Source organism: Pleurodeles waltl, chromosome 1_1 (genome assembly GCF_031143425.1).
Source record: "Pleurodeles waltl isolate 20211129_DDA chromosome 1_1, aPleWal1.hap1.20221129, whole genome shotgun sequence".
Classification (NCBI taxonomy): domain Eukaryota; kingdom Metazoa; phylum Chordata; class Amphibia; order Caudata; family Salamandridae; genus Pleurodeles; species Pleurodeles waltl.
The window spans coordinates 440,732,104-440,759,377 of record NC_090436.1 but is presented as its reverse complement, the minus strand read 5'-3'; the positions used below and the strand labels follow the sequence as shown (position 1 = coordinate 440,759,377).

The following is a 27,274-nucleotide window of genomic DNA, read 5'->3' as shown; positions in this document are numbered from 1 at the left end:
AGGTGAGGGGGAACGAGAGGGCTGGTGCTCTTACTGGCCTCAAAAGGAAGACTAGTGTTGTCTGTACGACACCAACATGGAGTAGCCCATAAATTACCGAAATTGATGCATGAACTGATTGGTGGGAGTCAACCGTTTCAGAGAGCGTGAAGTAGCGCTACTGTCCTCAAAATACTTAAGGGCGGAATCAGCTTTTTCGCTAAAGAGGTGTGAGTCATGAAAGGGTATATCCATGAGAAAAGCTTCCATGTCTAGAAAAGCTTCCATGTCTAGAAAATCTAGGGGAAGGCATCCACGTATGGCAATGAAACACAAAAATGGCGCCAACAACCCTCCCCAAACAGCCAGCAGTGATTAGGCAAGAACTAATCATGTACTGGGCTGCATCCTGTCCATCATGGTATGTGTATAGCAGCCAAGCACACAAACTGCGTTGACAGATCTCTGCATCAGGCTGGACAAAGAACATTTGTTTTTTAAAAGCCTTGATCTTCTTGGATTGCCTAACTGGAGGAAAAATTGAGGTTAATCTTACTGGCAGATGCCTGCACCACTGGGCTCTCCGAGTTAGGATGCTTAGTGAGAAAATCAGAGTCTCCAGGTGCCTCGTTGTGAGGGCCTCAATGAAAGGAAGCAAATACTCAGATGTAGAAGGCTCTGGCTGTAAAATTGCATGGGTCAACTGTAAACCCAGGACCTCAGCTGCCTGTCAGGCCACAACTACAAATGATGCATTCTCTTTAGTAAGTGGAGAGTTCAACCCCATAAAGGGAAGGCATCCAGCCCACTGGTCTCTTGTAAGTCTGTATAAAAACGGTCACCATTATATTGAGGGAGACCCCACCATCCTCAACCCCATCATCATATGCCATCAACATTATAATCTCCCTCTTGTGGAGTACCTTGTTCAGACTCGGAGCCAAAAAGAAAATTAAGTCTCTGTTGATGTGACCGACCTTAAGGACAGATTGGTGCCACAGCAGGGAAAATAATGACTGGCTGTGCTTTTGTGATCTCATACGTGACATCAGTAAAGATCAAGCTGAAGTCTACTTGGTGTCAGACTTTTGGATCAGAATTCTATCTTCCAGCACCCTTGGTACCAGCATTGATGAGTGGCACCCAACAGCTCAGGTGCAAGAGTAGGAATCTGTACTGAGCCTGTAATGGGCCCAGACCATTTCCAGAGGGTCAATTGGCATCAGACAAGGCCACACCAGCTGTAACCCGGCTGAAAGCCACTGTGGATCTTTAGGTCTCAAAGGCGTGACAAGAGCGAGCAGGAAAATCCCAGAAGATCTGCAGCATGACTTCTTCAAAGACCTCAATTTGCTGCGGTGTCACTGATGGCCCAGGAAACTCATGGCAATTTGGATCAGCTGGGAAATTCACCCGGTCCTCTGGGACTCTGGAGAAGACAGACTGACACTGTGACTCTCTTGTGTCATCCGGGCTGGGGTTGAGTCCCTCTTTCTTTTTTGTGTTTTCTCTAAGGCTTGGACTTAGTGGTCGACTTCGACCATGAGGTTGATCTGTCACAAGAATGGCCCTCAAGTGTGAACTAGCCTGTGCCTGTTAAGGGACTTACGCAAAGGTTTTGACTTCTGATATTTGGCGAAGTAGAATCCCGCTTACCATCCTGGATCGCCTTAAGGTGCATTTGTTGCACAACTCTGAGTCCTACCTCCAGTACAGATGCACCTCATCAGGCCTGTGATTGACATCAGTTTTCTGCAATCACTGCATGGCTCGAAACCTGTCATATGGAAAGGGACACTGTTCCCTACTAGCACTCTGGTTTTTAAAATTTGAGATATCATCATAAGCTTATGAATGTAGGCGCAGAGCTCCGGATCCACGCCACAAGACAGGGGGGAAAAAGGAACTGATGTCAGCACACAAGGGGTAGGGGCACATAGGTGCGTCTTATCATTTGGAGCAGTGTGGAGCCGCATGGTGACACCAAGCGCTGTGCACAAGAGTTTTCCACAGTCTAGTGCCTTTGACGTATTCTAAAGTGATGAATATGTAGTTAGTTGTATCCATCAAAGCACATGTTAAAAACAAGCAATGGCAAAGCCAATAGGTCTCTGCAATCTGAGAGATTTTGGTGTTATCAATGTCAATGTCTTTTAGCCATGCATTATGGAGTGGAGTGGATGTCTGTGGTATGGAGTTGAAATATGTGTAGCGTAAATATGTGGCATGGTGCAGAGTTGAAATATGTGGAGAGTAATTATGTGGAGTATATGTGTGATGGTGTGGATTTACGTGGAGTGGCATTGTGTGGCAGAGAGTGGAGTTGAATTATGAGGTATTATATTGTGTGGATTACAATTATATGGGTTGGAATGGAATTGTTTGTTGTGGAATTGTGTGGCGTGGAGATGTGTGGAGCTGAGTGGAGTTATGTGTAGTGGAATTGTGTTGCATGGTGTGCAGTGGAATTATGTGGATAGTAATTATGTGGTATTGAGTGTAGTGTAGTTATGTGGAGCAGGACTGTCATGAAGTGTAATTATGTGTAGTGGTATCCAGTGTCATCAAGTGGCATGTAGTGGAGTGAAATTATGTGGCTTGGCAAATTATGTTGCATGATGTGGAATTCTGTGGTGTGGTCTGGAAGTATATTGTGTGTTGTGGTTTGGAATAATGTAATTTGGTATGGAATAGAATCATGTTGAGTTGAATTCTGAGAATTGTGTGGCGTTGAGTGAATTATTTTGCATGGTGTGGTGTGTATGTGGAATGATATGTGGCATGAAGTGGTTTTATGTGGAATGGAACTGTGGTGTGGAGTGTAATTAGGTGGAGTTGACTTATGTGGTGTTAAGTGGTATTATGTGGAGTATAATTATGTGTGTGGTGGAATTGTGTGGCGTGTAATATTATGTGGCATGGTATGGAGTGGAATTATGTGTTTTGGAGCTGAATGGATATATGTGGAGTGTAATTATGTAGGCTGGAGTGTAATGAAGTGCAGTGGAATTATCTGAAGTTGAATTATCTGGCATGGAACCTAGTGGAAATATTTGGAGTTGGATTTGTCGGATTGTAATTATGTGACATGGAGTGGAATGATGTGGAGTGGAACTGTGTGGTGTTAAATTGTGAGTCGTGGAATTATGAGATGTTGAATGGTGTGTGTAGTGGAATTATGCTCTGTGGATTTGTGTGCTGTGGAGTTGCTTGGCACTAAGTAGTGTGGTGTTGACTTGAAGGCTTTTTGTCTTCACGGGCCAGCTGAGTCCGTGGCACAGTCTGCATCGGTTGGCTATATTGTCTTGTGATCTCTGAGGGGCATAAATTGCTGGTGACTTGGAATGCAGGCAGCATATCTACTGCATTACTAAAGTAGTCTCCCTCATGGGAGGTGAGACAATGATGTTTCTCCTTTCTGTCCTATCGCCTCCTGAAATTGCCTATAACAGTGTGAATGCCATCCAGTACATATTTATGCCTCCCCTGCAAGCGCTCTAGTCTTGACTCATGCTTCGGGTGGCTGGATTTATCACGGCTTTGAAGCTTCAACATGGCCTCTGCTGGGGGGAGGGAGGCATGGTGATTAAAGGCAGCTCGCTGAATCCTCTGTTTTTAATCAGCGAGTCAGTGGCATTTCTGCAGCTTTTCACTCTAGTTGCAGGTTTATTTTAACATGAATCAGCATGAGGGGCAGAAATAAAGTTATTATATCCCTCCTGCTAGACCAGAGCAGCAGAAGCTTGTCTGCAGTGGTGTACTTTCAATTACGGGAAGCCATTAAAACAAGGATCAAAATGGTTCGCCTGTAGATGTTTTTGGCTTCCTGTGCAGAAACGGTCTGGGGAGTAATGGGAGACTAAAGAAACAGAGCAAGGCAGCGAGAGAGGAGATTGTAAAGAAAGACATATTATAGCAAAAAAGTGGAGGTAAAGAAGCTGTCATGTGGGATCTCATTACCCTAATGAGACGGCTGGATTTGGGCGGCAGCATCACTTGAATTGTGGAAAACTGAGTGCAATGCCACACCATGTGACAACTGTCGGCCAAACCAGTTTCCAGCCAGCTAGCAGCGCCTCATCTCTGCCTAAGAGCAGGGATGATTTGTGGCAACCGGGCACATGACAAGATGACTTCTCAGGGAAATCGTGGTGAATCAGATCTCATCCTTTTCTTTCAGTTACATTAGTCTCACACATGCAAAGCCAAACAGAGGCAGAAAATGGTTCAATAAGATTTATTGAATCAGCTGAAACTTAGATAAAATGGCATGAAATGCAAGAATTAGAATGATGAAACATAACAGAAGCAAAATAGTGACAAGAAAAGTGAAAAGCAGGAAAAATCCCACCATACTGTCACTATGCAGAATATTTGCGATTCCGACCTAAGCTATGTTAGAGCACAGCATGATAAGCCCTAATCCCCCCTTCAGGATTCCCCCCGGGAAGACATCATCCCCCATACATGAGCAAGGAAGTCTGTTGTCTATAGAGACAACATCCTCAGGTAGGCCAGGGAACCGGTAGTCTCAGCAAGCAGCTGTAGCAAAGTCAATCAGCATGCAGCTGTGGTCATCCGGCTGGGATCTCCCTCTAATGTGCATTGGACAGAGAAGTGTTTTTATAAAAAAACAATTGACGTTCTGAGAAAATGTCCCTGCGTAGGATGTGTGTGTTTCTGTGAACGTTAGAGATGCGTTGTACCACGTGCTGGCAACCATATCGCGCTGCAGCTTTGAGGAAAACACAAAGTGGAAAGAATGGCTTGCTAAGAAACGCAGTGCTTTCCTAGGTGAAAGAACAACTAGATAAAGAAAAGAAAATAACACCACGAATGTGGACGATTCTGAAATAATAAAACCAAGCAGAATAAAATGTTATTAGGCTAAAGAGCACAAGCAGCAGGCCTACTTGTTAAAATAACGTACCCAGAGGCATCACTAGAATGGCTATAAAACACCCTCACCGTTGTCTGTTCAGAAGTAAAACAACTAAAAGCCAATGCTTAAAAACATGAATATATAAATGTCAATAATGCTAAGTTAAAAAACACTTGAACATGTAAAAATATTGGAAGGGGTCAATTTAAATTGTTTAACAGTGGCATCAATAAAACCAAATTTAAAAGTCAATGTGATTTTTAAAATCTCCAATTACAGCTGGGATAATTGAAACAAGGAAATTTTCCACTTATGCAGGTGGTAATGTGACCAAATCATTGCCAAGGAAACCAAAGAGCACTCATGTTCCAAAGCCTGAGCTCAAGCTGAGGCAGCAGCATTCCGTCTTGTACCCAATGTCAAGTCAAGAGCTGCATGAGCCATGAAGGGCAAATAATAGACAGCTTCCCGTAGCAAACGCACCCTCAATGCGCATGTCTTGCAATGAGCTCTCAACGTGACGATCAACAGATCAGCGTCAAATAAAAGTAAGTGCTGTGTTGAAAGACAAACTTTCTGTGCACATTCAAAAAGGCACCAGAGGCATCGAAACACAGGCTGCACACAATCCAAAACCAGTCTGAATGAGAGATCAGTTGCACTCCAGTTCTTCTAGGATTGGTGTTCCGAAAGACTGCATCATGCGTTCATGAAAAAATGCGCTGGTGGAAGCGCTTTCAGTTCTCCTTGCTGTGATGGGACAGCCATTGCCAATAAAAAACAGCAACAGCAAGATGTCACCTATTACAGCCAAAGTAATCGTAAATCCCCTGATACTCGAAAATATCGAGTGTATGGATGAAGGTATTAAGCCAAATATAGTGAAGGTGTGAACAAAACCAGGATAAACAGCCTTAAAGAACTGTACAATTCCAGTAGTACTACATGTGTTGAAATTTCGTCCCACAAGTTCACCAAAGTGCCTCGGAAAGTGTGTATTTAAAAAGGACTGTATTTCTGCAGATGACCTCGCCACTTGGAGCGCATCGGACTCGCATGCAGATGTCAGCAACACTTGTTTTTGAAACAATAAAGCCTTTAGTGTGCTCAACTTGTCAACATTCACATTTGAAGTAGCAATGTGAGACCAAATATCTGCTGCTTTCTTATCTTGTGTAGGGAGGAAGAAAAAAACAAAAAACATTCCGGCAACAGGTGACTATTTGGGAGACCGAAATGACTTAAGCAATTTCGGCTCACATTCCACAACAGCTCTCACTGTTCAGAAGCACATAGCTTTCATTAGAGAACACCTGGAACGCAGGTCTAATCAAAGGGACTGGAACTCCTTTCAGAAAGCAAGCTAAATTTGCTGTTGAAGTGTTACACGCCCCATGCAAGGCAGCTGCTCACAAACAATCCAATTCTTCACAGAAGACCCACGTTCACTGCCGCTAAGAAAGATCTCTTTTGTGTTATTGAAACATTTGTGCGAAAAGGGAAGCTCCCACACCTCATGGATGTAACTATCTCAGAGCCTTTCATATCGGTCTACTGGAATGTGTTTCAAGCAGGACGTGAATTTCAGTGTTGATATATGCAAATTAACAACCCCCTTTATTAACCATTCATCAGATGGTATTTCAGCCACACTAAAGGGCAACCTTTTGAATTTCTCGATGTTTAGCATAATGTAAGTGGCTTCTTTCTTAGCCATTATTTGTTGTTGTCACGTCAAATTAAATGCAGAAAATATATCCCTCGTGCTGACATGTTGCCACAGAACGCAACTTGATTTCAGTGTTTGTAGTGTCCAACCCAACTGCATAACGGACCTTAGCTGACTCTGTCCATGTTGTAAGAATGACATGTCACTTTGTACAATGTCTATTGCAGAAGAAACTGAGTTATTTAAAGTGTGTATGAGGATGGACAAAGTGTTAATCCTATTATCTACAACCACTAATACTTTCTATAAATTTTCCTGATCTATTTGTTTTAACAGGGCAGCAGCTTCTTGTTGAGAAAGTTTCCAAATTTCATTATAAACTGAATATAAGAAGCATTTTTTACATTGTCTTCTGGGGCCTAACAGGAAATCCTACACGTCTGTGTTGTTAGACAGGAGACTGAGGTGTTCTTTAACAGCATCTAGTGAGAAATGTTTTAACCACTCCTGGCATAATTTCCCTACACTATATGTTGTTACTATACCAATTGTTCCGAAGACACAAAACGAGGGTCTGGCCTATTTGTTCTAAAACCCCCTGTGGAGATTACAAAACGTGTATGACAACCATTTGTGTCCACTGGCCACAATAACCACCTGCCAGGACATGAAAGTGATATCTTAAATGTTACATTTGGATCCCATTCATCAAGCTGACCTTCAGTTGCATTATTGTTATTTTGCAATTTATAAAATTTAGCAGGGGGAGGGATACTGGACGACTCAAATCCTTAAACTATGTCAAGTCTAAACAACTTGTCTGTTGTACAGTTTCATTTAAAACTATAATTTGAACAGGTATCAGGCATGCTCTAAATAAAGCTTATTTTCCTGTATTTGGCCATTTTTAATTCCCCGTACACTTTTAAAATCAATTGACTTCAGCCAATATTCATAGCCTTCTATAACCAACCGGGAAACAAAAGAATAGAGTAAATAAATCTGGTATCAGTTAATAAAATGTGTTGCATTTCCATCACTGGCAAATAAAATAAAAAAAAATATATATATATAGTCAGCATTTTTAACATTGTACCACGAAAAATTTGCAAACTTTTCAGAGTATGATTTCAAACTCCCCATTTGCGGAGTTGGGCAATGTTCCCACTGTGTATAATTAAAGATAGTCTTTGAGGTACTTGCTCTGTGAATGTAATGATGTCCAAAATAATTATAACAGAACATTTCACCACATTTCACCATAAATTTCTTTTGATTGATAAATATCTTCACATTCAAATACAGTAAAACATTCTAATTCTAATTCACATAACATAGAATCAACAGATTTTACATCCCAATCATCAGAAACAACTCTAGGTGTTATTACATCATTCATGTTAAGTTTAAATACAATTGAAATTTGAATAACCTCAGTTGGTCCATATATCAAACTGTACTTTATTCCAAACAATCCCATCAGGAATTGGTATAGCTGAAATGTTTACTAGGGACAAGTCTCATACATTCAGGAAGGTAATGACAATATATATTAAAAAGAAAAAGACGAATGCAAACCCAATCCAAAGAAGGAAGGCAAGTACGGTTAATAAGAGCCACAGATAGTTCCATGAATGAATTAAATCGTTAATTTTGAGCCAATTTATCAGCTTACATGCTCTTGACAGTCCTGCTGCAGAAGAGGCAGATGAGTCGGTGAATAAGTCATTGACATTTGCCACATTTCCAGAAGCAGTTTGTGCAGAAACTGGAGCCATGTTTGGAAGTGGAGAGCTGGCAGAAGTCTCCCTTGGTGGTTCATAGTAGACTAATCCATCAGTTTACTTTGAATTTGAGTAATCTCTCAATATTGTTGATGTTGCTTATTGCATAAGAAATTAATGGGATTAATTAAAGATCATTTTCCACCCTCCCCAAGCTCTGAGATGTGTCAGCGTTGCTGCTCAAAACCTATAGAGGAACATCCTGGTCTGTAGTGAGAGGGATTCGGGTACTACCCAGGAGTCCTCTAGGTCTACTGTGCTGGATCGGCCATATGGTGTACCTTGACAATGTCAAAGGAGACAAAGCGATTTTCGTTAGAACCAGACAGCAGTGGTAGAATTACAGTTCTGATACTGTGTATTCCCAGGACGTGAACCGGTGCATGATAAGAAGGACCAAACTCCTTTTTCACAGCAATCTTTTTGCACACTAGATCCCCAACTTTTGGAATCCAGCTGGTTGGTGTTATTGGGGCATCCCCTATTCCCAAGGAGGCCGCACTGGTAGATGCATTGTCATTACAGAACTGTTTTAAGTCCTGCAAGACAGTGACACGTTCATTTATGTCAAAAGGTGTTTTTGCCGCCTCTGCGCCAGGACCATCAAGATCTAGAACATACATTTGTGTTCCGAACAGTCATTTATATGGGGTACGCCCTCCCAGGAACCTTCTGGGCGGATTATTAAGTGTTCTCTGGACTGACTAAGCTAACTACGACCCGTGCCTAATACTCTAGCTGTTGAGAATTGTTTTAAATTCCAGTTTCTTCGCTCCACAACAATATTTCCCTCTAGATGATAAGGAGATGGATAATACAGTTGGACCCCAACACAGCCATGGTGTCTCTGAATGTCCTGGAGGCGAAAGCAGGGCCCTGGTCCGAGTGGAAAGCCACAGCTGCATATGTGCCAATAAAAACTTGCAACATTTCAAGCGTCAGCCGAGTGTTGTGGCCATACCCATAGAAATCTGGCACATGAGTCAACAGCGACTAAGATGTATTTGTATGCACTATCTGGTGTCATGGGACCACAATGGTCCAAGTTCACACATTGTAAGGTTTTATTGGCAATCAGGAGGGGTGCCTTTGGTGGACATTTAACGGTGGAACCTTTTATTTGCTAACAGATGTCACAGAAAAAGACAAACTGCTTGGTCCGTTTGTATAGACCTGGCCACCAGTAGCGTGCTTGTAACAATGAAATGGTAGCTGCCACACCAGCATGGGCAGAAGCAACTCCCTCACTCGCTGCTTTAATCAACTCAGGTTTTTGATCTTGGTTGGGGACCCCACGATCACCCACTCCTGGTATTGTTACTAGGGCAGTATTGAGGCTAGATATGCAGTAGGAATATTTGGCAGGATATGCCTTTGCCACATGTTTGCCGTCAGCCGAAGCTTTCACAGCAGCCAGTGTTTTAGCATCCAACATGGTCCTCATTTTATTGCAGCAACAGAAGCTGTAGCTACTTGGCCAAGGTATTTCCGGTAACATGTATTCCACGCTGATGTCCCAATGTATGAACTACCTGAACATTGGGTAGCGTTTCTTTCAGATCTGCTACTTTCCCCCACAGGAGCTTGCATTTAATGGTGTTGCCTTATGAATCTCTGAACCCATTCAGGTGCCAGTAATAGACATATTCTTTGAAGGACTGGACACAATAGTACGAATCAATGTTAACTGTCCTGGATCCGTGAGTACCAGTGCCATCAACAAAGCCTTGAGCTCCTCTAACTGTGCAGCGCAGTGCCCTAAGGTCTGCTTGTAAGTGTGTTGTGGATGGAATTCACCACCTTAGATGTAGCCACTCACAACAGTGCATGCAAACGAGTATAGATGTTTGGAGCCTACCGCGGGCTGGGCTATCGGTGTACTTAATTGTTTGATATTGTTCAATAGGCAATGTGTTTGCTGGAACTGGCTAGTCAACTTCATATAGTAGGAATCCTTGAGTTTGTAATTTGGGTAAAAAACATAGTCAACAACAGTGGCCATCTCAGTTGTTGCACATTAAATCCAATCTGGATGTAGTGCCTTAACGTTGGGAACAATGGCTTTGGTAACAGCCTTGAGGGCTGGAATTGGAGATACGACAATGATGCGTTTCCCCTGAGCCAGAGGTCTCCCTTTAATGATAGCCATCTGAACAGCAGTCAGTATTTTTTCTGTGGGAGCAAAGTGTTGTTCTGCTGTGGAATATAAGTGTTATTTGTATGCGATAGGGACGGTACCACCCTCATTGAACGTTACATAGGTGAACCGATGGCACCAGCAACTACTCTGATGACCAAATGTGTTTTGTTGTCTCTTGTGTGTAAGTGTTTAGCTGAAATCATGTTTTGTTGTAAACCTCTGAGAATGGGTGCGTGTTCTACTGTACAGATTGTGCTTGAAAAGTCAAGATGTATTAAGTCTTATAATGGTTAAGGTGTTGTGCATAATCTGGAATGTAAGTTCTACCAAAGTTTAAAAGCCTAAGAGTGACTGGAGCTTTTTGATAGTGTTTGGTGGTTGCAATTGTGTGCATTTTTTCTGAAAATGGGAGCAGTAAGCTCTTGCCTTCATCTGATAGTTTCTATCCCAAAAACAGGATACTAAGGAAGGCTATTTTTGCAATTACATTTGTAGCCTAATTCGTAAAATCCCACAACAATGCGGCCCACCCGTCTTACATGTTGAACGAGATCATCAACCGTAAGATAGATATGGTCTACGTAGGACAATGTCTATGGGTCAATGTTGTGTAAAATTGAAGTAACAAGCTGAAAACAAACCTGGACTATTTTATACCCTTGTGGGAGTCTGCTAATTTGTTTCTGTGAGCCTAAAAAGCTGAAACTTGTTAACTCCTTACTTTCAGGTGCTATATTTTGGCAGCAAAAAAACACTGGTAATATCCAACGTTTTGTATTTTTTGCACACTATATTGTTGATAAATGCTATACTATATGCATTTTTAATATCAAATGTGGAGTATGACTATTTAAATGTCTGCAGTCTAAAAATATTCTAGATTAATGGTCTGGTTTAGCTATAGGGAACAATGGATTGTTCATTGGTGAGATATAGGGTTCAATTACACCCTGGTACACTAGCTGTGAGTGTTTCCCTTAGGGATGATCTAGCTTCATGCTTTATTGGGTGCTGGAGTTGAGGTTGGGATTGAGATCAAATTGGCATTATACGGTATGGGGAATCTTTATCCCATCCTACACGGTTGGGATTTAGAGCAGGTGTCTTCACCCAATCAATGGCATAAGCCCCCCGGAGCCATCTGGGAACAAAGGGCGAGAAAGAGTTCAATTACCTCCTCCCCCTATGGGAGATTAGGCACAAATCATGGTGGCCAATCCTTTTTCGGCCAACAAGATATTATAAACGGTAATGACACGATCTTAAAAGATAGCATCTATTGTGCGCTTGATGCCACCTTCTAATTACATTTTTTGTTTATACACCCTATCGGGTGTGGAGACGCCCATACCCGCAGTCTCGACTTGTAAGAAGTCATCAGTTGTTTTCACCTCCAGATGCTCTTGAAGATTCAGTGAACTACTGTGACCTCTGCCACGCTGTCTAGCAGTGCCAGAGGGCACTTACTGTTCTTCGCGAAAAGCTCTCATCCTGAGTGACATTTAGTAAAGAAATTGCTGTTTTTTTTTTCTTGTTGAATTAAGGTTTTTGTTGGGTAAGTTTCTCTTCTTTCTTAACAGAAACTTCTGACAAGTGCTGTAACTCCGTTCTCGGTTTCACATACTCTGTTCACTGCTTTGACCGTCCACCTCCCTTCACTATGTTTATCCAGTGAGTCCTGAAAGGAACAAGATTGGCATGTATCCGTATATTGATAGCTCTCAGGCGTTTTTATATTATCTCTATTTCTAAGATTATAGTTATTCTGAGGGGTCTCCGAATATGAAGATTCTCCCCTTTCTTTTGTTGAGTTTTTGTTTACTCCAGTGTTTTTTTAGAACCCTCAGGTGCTTGCTTGGTAGAATCCTTATTGGATTTACCCTGTAATTGTGGTTTAATAGGCCTGGCACCCAACCTATCTCAACCAATACTAGAGCAGGTCTCGGCAATAATCTTTGGCAACTTGTGTTCTTGATTCTGTACAAGAACGCCCCACAGCTGCATACGCACTGCTAGTGCAACTGCTTCCCCTTTAAGCGCAGTGGCACAGTGGCAAAACTGCCCATTAATTGCATCCCCAAATCCAGGGCCGGGGCAGGCGTGTATTCATCTTGAATTTGTTTTAACACTTCCGGAGGATTGGCAAGTGTCAGTCAGTGTACCCTGCGCAGTAGTACAGAGGGTGGCAAATATCAAGCCCCAAGCACTGTAGTTATGTACTGTGAAAACCATAACAAATGGCAAGCATATAGTGAGAATTCCATGTTTATCTTGAGGTCCCATATGGAGAAAAACTGCTTCCAGTGCATTTATTTTTTGAGCTAACCAAAACTGAATTTCTTTTCGTTTGGCGGGTACTTTACCCATTATTGAAAAGACAGTTGCAGGGTTAATGTCTGATGTGACTGCATGTAGTTGCGCTGGGGCAGCACATGCTGGGTTAGTATTTAATGTTTGCATTACAAATTCTACTAAGAGTCTATATATTGCTGTAAGCTCAACATACAAGCAGCAAACCTCAGCTACTGCCAAGGTGGCTGCATCAGGATGCAGTGTATATGTGGCCAATAAAGGCCAGGTAGGACCATCATTGCTCAGAGTACCTAACCTAACGTGTAGTATTGTGTGGGGTAGGGTGCCATCAACCCATCAAATGTTGATTATGGTTGGCATATATACAGTGAATCGGCATCTAACAGTATTAATAGACTGGGTGCATCGCCCTTTTGGATTGCCACCTGAGGCAGGAAGCGTGGTTAAAGTTCCAATAATTTACAAAATGTGCTTGTGTGCATAAATGATACGCTTCAAGATTATGAGCCATAAAGCCCCCCAGAGGTCGTACAGGAGTCTCACACCCAAGTCTAGGTTGTCTAGTAGCCCAAAACAACCTAATCATTAAAATAATCTAGTAGAAACATTGTTGGGATAAAACTAAAGAAATGCTTAGAAATAAATACAGCAATTTTGCTATGATTATCATCTTCATCAAGACTAATCAGCCTGCCACTGAAAGTGCACTTTATTTGCTCTTCCATTCATGCTATGGTGAAGCCATAGTTTTCCATGATGTTTGTGCATCATGGATAATCAAAATACCTAATCATGTAACTGATTTGCTGCATCATTTTGTTCAATAATCTATTGGGCAGTCTGGTGTATTCTATGTGAGAGAAAATGTTAATGGTTTATTCCAGTTAATAGCAATACCAGACAGGAAACCAAATCTAATGATCTCAGGTACTGGTGGTGATAGATTACTGCCCCAATCTTTAACAAATAGCACTGTATCTTCCACATAAAGTGACAAAAAAGACCATGCTCTCTGTATCAAATGATACTGTCTGAGCATACAAGCTAACAGATCAACTGGTAAGTTGACAAAAATGAGGGACAGTGCAAATCTGTGTCTGGTACATGTAGAAGTTCAAATTGGATTGGGCAACCGGCCAGCCCCTAAATCCATGCAGTGGAACCAGAATATAGCCAGCCAATCACCAAAGCATAGCCCAGTACTGAATGATGTTGCCCATGTGACCGACAAGATCAGGATTTAGACCCACAAATATAATACATTTGCAATGTTATACCTAGTCCAAAGACAGCTGCAGTCTGTTCCTCAATCTAGCAAAAACTAAAGGCCAATGATGTCCATGGAAAACTAGGCTGCACCACCACAAATCCAGAAATTTGGTGGCACTCCACCCAGATACAGCATCATTAAAGAGTTGTCTGCAGCAAATATAAAAGTCCTAGTGACCGCAGCTAATTTACTCACTCCAGCTACAATAATGCTCTAGCTCACAGTGCACCTGCCAGTGAAACCCAAGTACTTTGCTGGCCTGCCTAAAATTCACTGGAGCTGTTCTGCTATGAACATCCATGTGTCCGGCACCAGGTCCGACAACGGATGTGGGAAGTTCCAATGGAGGGGGCGGGCACCTGAGTCGCAGGCCCCAGTGCAAATACAAGCAGACCTAGCACATGGATCTTGTGGATGCCCCAGCAGTTTATCTGCACTGCAAATTTGACCTCATCTGACCAACTAGGAATTTGTTATCCTTTGGGACAGCATAGTTTGGATACCTTATACCACAGATGTTGACAGGCATTTACAGGTAGGACTGTAATATTTTTGTACACCCGTATGTGCCTTGGTGCCAATAGCTAATAAGTGTCAACACTCATTAATGAGTTATAAATCCTTACCTCAGTACATCTCACCAGTTTGTCATTTGCTTCAAAGTCTGATTCCTGAGGGATTTTATCACTAAGAATTCCTTCTAGAGATTGTCCATCAATAGGGCTGACAACACTGTGGGAAAACAGTCACAAAATATTTAGAGTGAAGAAGAAATAAACAAAAGATATAAGACCTTTCATTTTTCTAAGAACATAGGTAGAGAGAATATACCTTTTTGCAGTTCTACAAACAGTGGTATTAGGATGAACTAGCACATATTTGGTCTATTCTAAACAACTACCTGGCACCTGTTGCAATGATACCCGAGACTCACACCACTGGCTATTGCATGTATGCTGATAACACCCAGTGTGTTACTAAGATATCGGAGGAGCTAGAAAATCTATTTGAAATAATTTAGTGCCTCAACTCATGTAAAAGAATGGATGGCTATGTTTTGACCTGCCATTCACCTCTTCTTCAAAAATAAAAGTATTTCCAGTTTAACTAAACATTCCATTTAGCTACTGTGGATAAGATGCAATCAAGTGTCCATGAATTTCCTTTCTAACTAACTGGGGAATGCAAAGAAAAAACCTGAAAGTGAAAACATTTATCACTGATGGTATGAAACACTTTGCTAGGACTAAGAAATAACAAGAGTGAAAGAGACCGACATCTCGATTTTTTAACCTGGACATGAAAGCAATAAGTGAGTGCAGGAAAAGTATTCTGTCTTTACACACAGTATTTTAACTGAGGGAATTTTATTCAATGCACATTTTTGTTGCTTGAGATATTCACAACAGTACATTTTTTAATGCGTGGTCCGCTGTTTTGTAATGTTTCCTTTATGAGGTACATTTGTATTTAATGTCATGACAAAGCACCATTTTCTATCTTAGAAGTGAACGCTTAAGTGTAGAAGTCAATGTTACATTATGCAGAATATCATCTTTTATTTAATTTCTAAGCCAGTGGTTCCCAACCTTTTGATTTCTGTGGACCCCCACTTTAACATTAATGGAACTCAGGGACCCCCACTGACTCATCATGGGAATCCAGGGACCCCCACCTGAGTCATTACTGGAAGCTGGGGACCTAATTTGTCAATATTTGTTCATATATTTTAATTTTCTAGGCTCTCCCGGACCCCCTGAGAAGGCTTTGCGGACCCCCAGTGTCCCCGGACCACAGGTTGGGAACCACTGTTCTAAGCCATTTAAACTTTGCTTAATAGGGAGTATGTGGTGCAGAGGGGTAAACCCTCAGGCTCACACAGTGGGTCAAGTGATGAATTATAACTCATGTCTAAACACTGTTACGATCTTAGACTCTGTAAGAGGTACTTCCCAGTAGGGCTTTGTGGGTGGTTTTAAATGTAGTGAAGTGCTCCACAGCCTGAAATGTTACACAGCCCTCACACAAGGGTGGCATAATATAGCCCAATGCTATCTGACAAATACCACCAAGCTGCACACTACTGCACAATGAATTAATTCTGGATGAACAAAAATGTAAAGGTTATCCCTCTTATACTGTTTTAATAGTCTTAATTGATGTTGATTCCTTGTTAATGGGATAGACTGAGTCACTTGAGATGTGCCAATTGTGAAGATATTCAATCAGGTGGATACTAGGCTATGTATATTTGCCACCTACATACTTAGAAAAATAAAATGTGACTCAAGTCTCTTGCTAAGAAATGCCCGTCAGCCTTGTTTTCTGCAGAGTTTTAAAAATGAAACTGAATTAGGTCAATTTTACTTCACAATTCGTTTTAATTACTTTGCATCGTATAGATAAGTACTTTAACTGTATGTTATGTATCCGATAAAATGTTACAATTATTTTCTATGAATAAAGATATTTTTACATCTGCTTCAATTATAAATATTTTAGGCTTCTCAAAATAAACCAAGCAGCAACTAGTTTTTCACCCTTTGTTTGTTTTATCTTCAGACTGAACCCAACAGATGTTCACATCTTCCCTCAGTTCTCCTGCATCCACTTTTCCACATGCAATTCGAAAGTCCTTTTTCTCTCTTAGGGCTTGCCGCAGGCCTTCCATTGTTTCTGCAGTGATCTGCACCATTAAGCCATCTGTAGAAAAAAAAGAAAAGTTGAGAACTGACAAGACTTCAAGGAAATCAGAACACTCTTCCAAGATATTTATTTCCGGTACTTACTGGCTCAGTTACCACAGTTTAAGATTTCTAACCTGAGTTTCTGATTTTAAAAGCATTCCAGCAACATTTGACACTGAAGACCTTTCAGCACTACTTTTTTTTTTCTTATGTTTCTATGTTCATGACCAATGTTTGTGAACGCACAATAACAATTAAGGTACCAGTCGCAGAAAACACACTAACAGTTACTCAACAAACTGCAAAACATTAGCAGCAAGACAGGTGAAATAAATACATTTGAGTGATTTGTGATTTCCTTAAGCCAGCGAGCCAGCTGTTTCAAGAGGTAAGTGAGGAATACATACAGGGAGGCTACCAAACTGAGCACAAGTATTAACAAGCACATAAAACTCAGTTTCTAATACTTCAAATATGACTGCTTTGAGCCAAGGTCTTCTGTTGGCAAAGGCTGGGAGGAAAAGTGGATATTTTAATTTTCAGACCCCAAGATGCTTGCAGCATCTCAAATTACTCCACATCCCTGGGACTACCATTGGAGTTTTCAGGTTATGGTCCTGATGTAAATTTGACATCTGTTTATCTTGAATGTTAGGTTGGGTTATTTAAGTATCTGCAGCCTCTGAGCTGGCAGTAAGCTAAGTACAGCATCGCCAAGACATTTTGCTATGCTGTGAAGGTGCAAAGACTTCCGGATGGGATATTTTGTCATTTGTTCTCCGGAGACATAGATTACATTGACTTGAAATAGCTGAGACTGTTTCTTGGACAGGCAAACATAAATTACGTTGTAGAAGCCTAGGTGGTAGAAACACACTCACCATATCTACTTTGTGATGTAAATTCAGCTTGTAGAATATTCCCGACTGCAGCAGAAACAAATGGCAAGGAAAAATACAATTTCAAGGATAAATGCTCTAGGATAGTTCTGATCTTACCCCATGCCCCATTTCCCAAATTGGATGCATGCATCCCGCACTGTCACTTTAGGTTCAAGATAGACTGTGGGACCAGATATTTGCATGTGCTTAAGAACAGCACTGATGTCAAGCTCTTGTTCCCTAAATGCACTACATCTCCAAGAGATGTGGTCCTGCCCAACAACGAAGAAGCAACAACCGGCTTACCCCGAGCACATACAAGCTGTGGTCAGGAAGCAAGGAGGAAAGAATGAGGGAAGATAAGGCATTAGAGTAGTTCTAGATATAGCTTAGAACTTAGAATCCTCGTTCTCTATCTTGTGAATCTTCTTAATATCACTGAACGCTGTATAGATCTATGCACTTGAATTCAAAATACTTTTTAATAGAGTGAAAACTCTTTTTAATAATGAAATGCATCACTTCATCTGGTCACAGCTTCCATTGTTTTAAATCATTAACTACAATAAGAAAAAATAAAAAAAACACTGAGGTGCTGTATTCGTCACTTTTTCAAGCTCTTTCTCTAAAGAAGATGCAAGCTAAAAATAAACACACAGGCAACTAACCCTTAAGAGTAAAATGGACACCCAAATCCTAACTTCCCCGGGGAGAGAGGTGGGTTAATTATAAATTCAACGCTGAAATACAGGATGTCAAGAACAATTGACTGCCTACTGGGAGCTAATGCCAGCAAGGACCCACCCCAAAGATATTTGGTTACCACCCGGAGCTGTTTCTGTGTACAAGAGGCGGGGAGCAGCAGGTGGGTGCTGCAGGTTTGAATAAGGCGGCCCAAACTTTTGCATGGCGGACTCTTCCCTGAGGGCCTGTCGTGTCATATGGTGCACCTTCTGCCATGCCTCTGTCGTTTTCCATGGGGTCCCTCCTGGATATTCTCCATCTGAACACTTTCTGCTGAGTGTCCTGTCTCCCCCTGCTTCATCCCCTCTCATTATCTTCCCTATTATTTTAGAATTATGTACAGCCCCTCAACTGTTAACAGTTTAACTTTATCAATGATCGCTTCTTGTAATTGCCTGGATGTTGGTTCTTTCTGCTGTACCTTGTATTGTTAATAAAATCTCAATAAAAATAATTAAAAAAAAAAAATAAAAAAAAATAAAAAAGATTGAAGGACTCTAGCACCTACTCTAGAGAATAAAGTCTGTCCGAGATCTAGGTTTTGTCTGAGTGTGGTGTCTTTGGGAGTGAAAAGGTAACTTATCTTTTGCAAGAGCTTTTCACATGCAGTAGCGATTAGGTGGTTCAGGGTATGTGCAAGAAATACAAATACATGGGCTCTCATACAACCTTGGCTATCGGACTGAACAACTGGGTGTGATGAAGATTCAGCAGTAGTGAGTCCAGTTTCAAAGACTAAAAACTAACATGTTATTCCCAGACACCCAGTATTCAAATTACCCACCACAGCAATGACCCCACCGCACACAGTCCAAAGCTACTAGAGTTCTCCAATTAATTGAAGACATACCTTGAAGTTGTATTTTGAAACGAAGGCTACACTAATTTGAGTTTTATTTTTTTTACTTTTGTGATTACAGTAATCCTTAAACATTTTTAAAGCAACATTGTTGCATATTATGTATTCAGTCAGCTTGGACAAAAAAGTGATTGGGGTGCTTTTTCACGTGCCTGCTCGTGAGGAGAGGAGTCTCCCGTTTTTCTCTCCAAAACAGATGATCGTCTTACGGTTCTGCAACATATAGCAAATACGGTCATCCATAGACCTAATTCTTCCTCACTAGCCTGAAGAATGTCAGCAGGAACACCTTGTTCTGGTTTCTGCTCCTAGGCTTGGCACTCCATCTCTGCACAAGAGTTTCACAGAGCATACGCAAATTCATATGGACCACTGCAGAAGTCTGACTGGTTTCTGAGAATGTATTGTTCACATTCAAATAGTTCTTAGCTTTGCGGCACAGCTGACTGGACTCCTTGAAATTGAATAGTCATGCAGATAAAGAGACTGTACTGGTTGACCTTTTTTCGGTGGGGGAGAGTTTGAGGGGTGAAGGAGGGGGGAGAATAAGAGAAATATTTGAGCTGGGGCCAAGACAAAAAGGAGGACTGGGGTATCTCATAAGGCCCATTTTCTCAGTTTAATTCCCAGAGGATTATTTGCTCTTCGATAAAGAAAAAACATGGTGGAATGAATTACACCAAATCTGACACAAAAGTGAACCTTTAGTCAAGGAAGGAAATCATGCTCGGGTTCAGCATGAAGGTTATATTTTAGAAATATCTGGACTGTAAATCAACAGATCTTCACAAATCTGGAATAAATCTTCCACGCATTCAGGAAAAAGAAAACCTCAAATCGGTTTGGCTGAAGTTACATTTTGTGCTGTTGGCCACTTTGGGACCACAGAACAGATCCGGATATGTAACCAGGATGATTGGATTAGTTGGCTGCAACATCGGGGAAACATGCTGCATCCCCCATCTGAAAGGGCACACAAGGAAGAAGGTTGAGAGCACCCTGACTTATAAGCAACACTAACCATAACTTCACGCTAACCAGACTGACTTGTAACACAATACCATACTTGACAAACCCTCTGAGATACACACACAATAAAAGAACACTTATGGTTACAAAACAAAAACTAAAGCCATTGCAATTTTCCAGTTATTGTTCAATAAACAAACAGAAGAGTAAGTTTAACAAGACATACAAAAAGAAAGACACTATGTGAATATGGAACAGTGAAACTTTTTCTGACAGGGTACGTCTTTACAGAGATGCTTGCATCAAGGATAGGCCTGCGAGGGTGAGTTTGTCAGGTAAGTAACACTGTAACTGTGAACTTGTTTTCCCCAGCACTGGAAGAAAGAGGAAAAGCTGTGTTTAACTTTTTTTTTTTTTATCATTTAAGGAAGGTATATATATCCTGCAAATTAATTCAGCATAGGAGGAACTAAATTCTCCGTGCTACTTTCGCTGATGATAGTCATCTTGTCCCAGACTGAACAATCATTGTACCAGCTTCTCTGCAGCTTCGAAAAATATTGTACTAACATAAGACTAATCACTAACATCAATGAAACTAAATTTATGAAACTAAGACGACCAAGGAAACAACAATCGGCGTTCAAAATCTTCAGAGTGAACGTGGAAAGGAAGACAAACTTTGATTACCTGGATTTAAGATTTGACGCCAGGCTCACTTGGATGCCCCAATTATCCAAAAGCTAAGCCAAAATGAGTCAACGCAAAGGTGCAAATGTTTGTTTTCAGGCACCACACCAGGTAACAAATGTGCTCCACCACCAAGCATAGATCAACTTGTGGAAGTGTCTTGGCAACAACGATGACATTCACCACCTCAGTCAGCAAGTCAAAGTGTTTCACTGTCACCGCTAAATCTTCATACATGGAGGTGAAGGATGTGTAGATGTGGATGCAGTACCCCGCCAAGCTGCTGAGACAGGAGGTCCTCCTGAAGCAACAGCCTGATTGGAGGACAAATGCTCAGATGCTCTAGGTACTACACTCTTCTGGTCCACTTCAGGGCATTAATGACTTGGGCTGCGTCTACCTTGTTCTTCCTCATACCTTGAGGCAGGTGAGGTACTGGTGGAAATGTGTACAGGTATCCTTTGGCCCATTCCAGGGAATGCCTTGCAGGAAACTCAGGAAACTCCAGAACACAACTGTTGATACTGGGCATCCTAAATGGTAATGAATAGATCTAGCCAAGGCATACCACGCCTCACTTTGGATGAAGATGCCACCGTGGTCCTTCAGACAATACCTACTCCATCTGTTCTGGCATTCAGAGACCGCACAGGCTGGCAACCAAGAAAATGTTCTGTAGGTCCAGCTACCTGAAGGGGGGGTAGCGCCTCCTGACATAGTATCCAGGACCTTATCCAGTCCTTCATGCTCCAGTATCACATGGAGGTCATACTGTGCGTGAGGAGCTGCAACAGCCTCTCTTTGATGGCAGGAAGGTTTCCAGGGTCAGACAAATCACCTGACCTCCAGAAGACTGACATGGAGCCGCTCTGTGAGGGAAGGCAGTGGCCTCTGATCTCCACATCTCGTAAATGGCCCTCACCAGCCCAGCAGTGATGAGTGTGGCACTACCATGCACGCAGGGTGGGCAAGGGAGTGGCCTGCTGCAAGTCAGGACATAATATGGTCAACAAGATCTAAATCCACTTAGAGATAACCTAAAAATAACTTGTTTAAAAGCCTATACTGATAGTTACCCAGAAAGAATGCTGCCAAACATTTGCAGTCAAAAGTCCAATAAAGCGTTTAGGAGGTAATGTTTTGGACCAGAAAGCTGGCACGTTTATAAAGTAGTTGCAGTATTGAACCTCTACAGTAGCCTGGGATAACACAATCCTTGCAAAGTTTTGAAAAAAAAGGTGCTTAGAATGCCCCTCAATAGACTGGGATTGTCCTTAGCTATGGCAATTAGGATATTGTTTTGACCAGGAATTCTAGGCAAGTGACAGGATTTTATTAGTAGCATTACATCATTACTGGATACCACAATTTGACTATTAACCCAGAGAGGCTGCAGAAAATTATCAGACTGACATGTACAGTATCATTTTAGAATAAAGGGCTCCCAAACGTCTAGACTAATATTGTAAGTAGAATTATGAGTACAACAGTTCATGCAGAGGCCACAACAAATCATATGTTTTTTTAGTCTGACAACCCCAAAAATGCTCATGTGTCTGTCTCTTAATGTTGCACACTTGTTGTTTGTTATCCCTTTTTAGTTTTTTCACAAGGGAATCATAGGTAATAGAAGTGGGCAGTTTGATAACGTTACACACAATATGTAATTCCACCTCCCGCCCACCTTCCCTCCCCTTCTCCTCCAAAAAACACTTGATGCTTACCTTCAACTATACTGGATTTTGCAAGAAATCCTGAGGATGTTTTTAAGGCTCCATTAAATATCACAAAACTTGCACCTGTAACTGAAATGAAGAAGAACAATTACATAATAAATATATGGAGTGAATAGACTTTTAACCAGATTAACACTTAGACAGTAAATGAAAATCCTTCAATTTCCGAGGTAGGTTCTAAATCTGAAAGACCATCTACCAGTGAAGTTTCCTCTACAAAAGGGGTGAGGGTAGCACCATTACTGAATCTGCTTCCAAATTTAGCATTCGCTCTTCAAACTCTTTGTAACTACCAAACGTTAAATCAGAAACTTAATTTCTCTTTTGACAAGTAGCCAAAAGAAACAATGCTGCTTCCAATAATATTTGAATGGGCTGACTTCTAAAAAAAAAATGTAATTTCTTGGTGATACCGGAAAATAATTGTAATACAAAGCAGAATGGCTACAAATGAATGTCGAACAAGTCATTCCTTGCCTGGCTCTAAACATTTTCCTTTTATTTTTTAAAAACTGAAAACCGTACTTTCAAGGAATTACTCTGTGCAATGCTTTTTTAAGTCCATTCCCAAAGGTGTTTTTGTGAATCCATACACAGGTTAAGACCCGTGTGGACCTCAACACTAATCTCTGCTTGTTCTGCAGGCCCAAGACTACTGTTGTTGCCATTAAGCACATAAGTGCCATAGGAAAATGACAGCAGCTATTATCAGGTTGCTAAACTGTTTCACATTATACAGTGCTGACATACTTTGTCATTATAATCATAGAATTAAACTATTTTCAAGGAAAATAAGCCTTTTTTTGTCTTAGCAGATGGGAACTGAGGCAGTTGGGAACTCTTGTTAAAGGAATAGGCAAACGTTAGGGGAATGAAGGCGAGGATTAAAAAAAACGTTTTAGCCAGCAGTAGAATCTGGTGAGAGTAAGTTAAATAAAGGTGAAGGGGGAGTCACTGCCCAAAAATGGTGGTGGTAGCCTTTCCATATCAACAGATGAGACACCCTCATTGTGCAAGAAAAATGAATTGGATTACTGAAATACATATTTGTTAAATGTCTTTCCTAAAGTAGTAATTGTAAAATACCATTATCTTATCTTGTTTCACATCTTTGTACTGGGATAATTTTACTGAATACTACTGGTCACACATTGTTGATCTTGGAGTCTTCTCGCTCTCTTGCTTCCAGCTACTATCACTTGGTCTTCCTGGCCAAACAAATGATTTTTTGATCTTTCTTTTTTTTTAAATACTTTTTGCACAATAAACAAAAACCTCTAATAGATACTAAAATACTCCACACAGGAAAACAAGAGGTTATTACTCTGATGCTGGCCTTTGGTTTTTAAACTTCGTCTTTCAAATAACAAAATTCTTTCCTCAAAGTGGTTATGGTCAGTCATGCCGCTTTTAGTCTACAAGCTAGCAGCTCCAGAAACAATGGCCAACACTGACCTTCCAAAAGAAAAATTAATATTAAATGTCATATTACAATAATAGAAACCCTTCTCAAGAATTTGAATGTAGTACTAATTCAGCACTGGAAATAAGAGCAACAGAAAAAACATTTTAGGAAGCATTTCTCCAACTGCTATCTGAAACATATACAAAACACTGAGCCACCGTGCTTAATACAGATGCACAATTTTAACCAAACTGATCCACATTTAGATTCAGTATCCCAGGACTTACACAATCTATAAATACCAATGTGGATAGAAAAATAGGACAGCTACAAAATTACTGAAATTCACTGTAGTAAAAAACACAAACACATTCTTAACAGAAATAAAAGAAGAACAGTGTATCAATAAAGAAGATTTTTTTTAAAATAGAGATAAATTGACAAAGGAGTGTCTAAGCCAGTACAGATGCTGATGGGACGCATATACAGTTCATGTGATTTGTGTGAGAGAATTAAAAAAATGAAACACACAAAACTGATTATTCCAAGATTAACAAACAAATATAGAAAAATGCTGATGTTAGAAGGCAAAGTCTTCTAGAGCCACTCAGATAAGAACTTTATTATATGTGCAACCCTTCGGATGCCGAAACAGCAGGTAAGTCCTGCCAGAGCTCTAGCCTCCTTCCAAATGTCCATACTTTCTAGCTTCCACTTCACTCCACACACCAACATTCTATTTCTTCATTCACTTGCAGCATTCCAGGCACCAACTCAGCCATCCAGGGAATTGGGACACAGATGACACTACACAGCACCTTTTCTTACAAACAACAAAACAAAGAACAACCATTCCCTTGCATATAAAGTACAGACACAATCATTCACAATTATTCAATTTCTAACACGTCTACTATACACATTTACTGCACAACAATTTGTTAAACTCTCCAATATCTATGCAGAGACAAAGAAAACAGTCACAGAAATTGTTTGAGAAATCAAACCATGAGGTTCTCTACACCACTTATCACACAAATAAACTAAGATAACAAATAGGTTGTGACTGCCACTGCACAACTGTCCAAAACATGCACATCTTGTGACCTCCTAGGACATGAGGCCCTACCACCACGTCTACGCCATCACAATGACACCAATTAACATTTAAGCATCCAGGAAATAGTTACGGATGCTCCATCACGCAACAGCCAGGGCACAAAACTTTTTTCTACAAGGAGTTCCCTGTCACCTCCAAGTCTACACATTCAAGGTACAAACTAAACAAAAACGCAAAGTTTAACTATACATCACCTTAACTCAAAACTAGCAATACCAGACCCCAAAACAAAGCCTGTGCCCACAACACTCGTACACAAAGTCACCACACTGCTACATCACACTACTAAATTATACAGGTGACAAGGACTCATACTTTCTCCATCTTCCACAAACACACACAACCCCAGAAGGACAACACACTCTACCACACACTCCTACCCAAACGTGTAGCCCAGCACTCCAGCACCCACTCCCACTAGATGGCCAGACTAGCATGACCCAGAGCCAGGCCAAAGAAAGCACTTAACCTGCATGTAGTACCACACCACGTGGAAACTGCATCCCCAAAAAATCAGAATGTCTTCAAACACAAAATGACAATCTCCAGCAGATTTATACTGTTTTTTTATATAAAACATTTTTATTGATTTTTTAGGAATTAACATTATATTGCAACAAATGTCAAGAGATAATTTTATTACTGTTGTACTCTAGCTCATTAGTATCTCGAACGGTTCCATTAGGAGGTACGGACACATCTATCACACCTTGGGTCCACAACCAGTATTGATCAGGTCAGCTTTCCACTATCACACATGGCTCAACGTCTTTGCTCAAGTAAAACCTGAGAGTCAATCTGGCACCAATTACACCCTCTGTACACTTTCCACAGCAACTAAACGTTTCCAAACAGTCTAAATATATCTTTTTCCTCACAACAGATGCCAGATTGCACAATAGATTAACATATTTAGGCAGCGTTTCATCATCCCATATCCCCAGAAATACTAGCTTTGCAGAGGGACAGCTGTAAATTCAAATATTTCTGGAGACACATCAACACTCCCCTCCCCTGCCTCCCCCCAAAGCCCTTTATGGAGACATGTGCATAACCACCATCTGCAATCTGTGTTTTTATAAAGTAGTTTCTTTCACAGAGTATCATTTGTCTGAAGTGAAACCCTACCCCTATTGCCACCATACGTGGGTTCTGTAGGGTCATTGCCCGTTCATTGTCTTCAAGGGTGACCAGGTCTCTCGACCTTTCCATTTAAGAGTCACCATTGGGTTGGGAAAGTTACATATAATTTTTTTTTTAACATACGAATGAAGTGTGTTGCTTTTTCTCTTTTTTTTATTTATTTTAAGAAGAGGCTCAGTTAATATTCTGTCTTCCAAGGTTCGAACATCTTCAACCCTTCAACCTGGGCCATTTTGGGCCCATTGGCAGCAACGGCATGTTGTGCAGGTAGTGAAAAATCTGTTTCAGTCATTGTGTACTCAAGTTTCACTGCTCAAATGAGTTAAGTCTCTTTCTTCCCCCCACATCACCCAGTTCATCGATCCCAATAGGTTCACACATTACACATTTGAATCCCCAGCAGTTTGCCAGCTTCATCTAGTATATCTCTGCCCGTAGGGGAGTTTTCCTTTATTAGCTTGTCTTCCCATCCTCAATGCTTATTTGCCTCTCTCCATGCATCTATCACCACTGCTATGCGCAGTGTATTTTCTCTGCTTTTTTCCACCTACATAAGACCGATAAGTACCTTCTATGCTACATGAAATATCTCATACCAGATTGATGGCTCAGCCAGACAACTGGGCAGCCCAAAAGCATTTACAAATGAAAGCAATCGTAGACCATCTTGAAGAGGGCCGCACGCCCTAAAAGTGATAGAGGAAGCTTCTTACAATTTTCGGCATCGTGACTTAACTTATCTAATATGTTGTAAAGATTACATTTGAGGAACTTAACAGTGCTTCGTGTACTATAGATCCCTAAATATTTAAAGCTCTACTTGTGTACCGTCAAGGGGAGTACATTCTCAACGTCTGGGGCCCCAGTGGACAGCAGGTATACTACTGATGTTTGCCAATTGATAAGTAACCCGAATACCCACCAAAAACATTCACAGCCTGTATTAGCTAATCAGTTTTCATCTTTGGGTTTGTAACACAAAGCAAAATATCCTCTGTGTAGT

General features: G+C 41.0%; 1 protein-coding gene across 2 annotated transcripts in view; it reads right to left on the bottom strand.

The window, feature by feature from the left end:
• Positions 1 to 27,274, bottom strand: part of ZFYVE16 (zinc finger FYVE-type containing 16) — a 429,022-nt gene that overhangs the window by 69,193 nt on the left and 332,555 nt on the right. For both annotated transcript variants that reach the window (XM_069224433.1, XM_069224442.1), the window contains 3 exons: positions 22,592 to 22,672; positions 16,578 to 16,740; positions 14,664 to 14,769 (listed from right to left, as the gene is read on the bottom strand). In XM_069224433.1, coding sequence (XP_069080534.1) covers positions 14,664 to 14,769; positions 16,578 to 16,740; positions 22,592 to 22,672 — 350 coding nt within the window. The remainder of the gene's footprint in view (positions 1 to 14,663; positions 14,770 to 16,577; positions 16,741 to 22,591; positions 22,673 to 27,274) is intronic.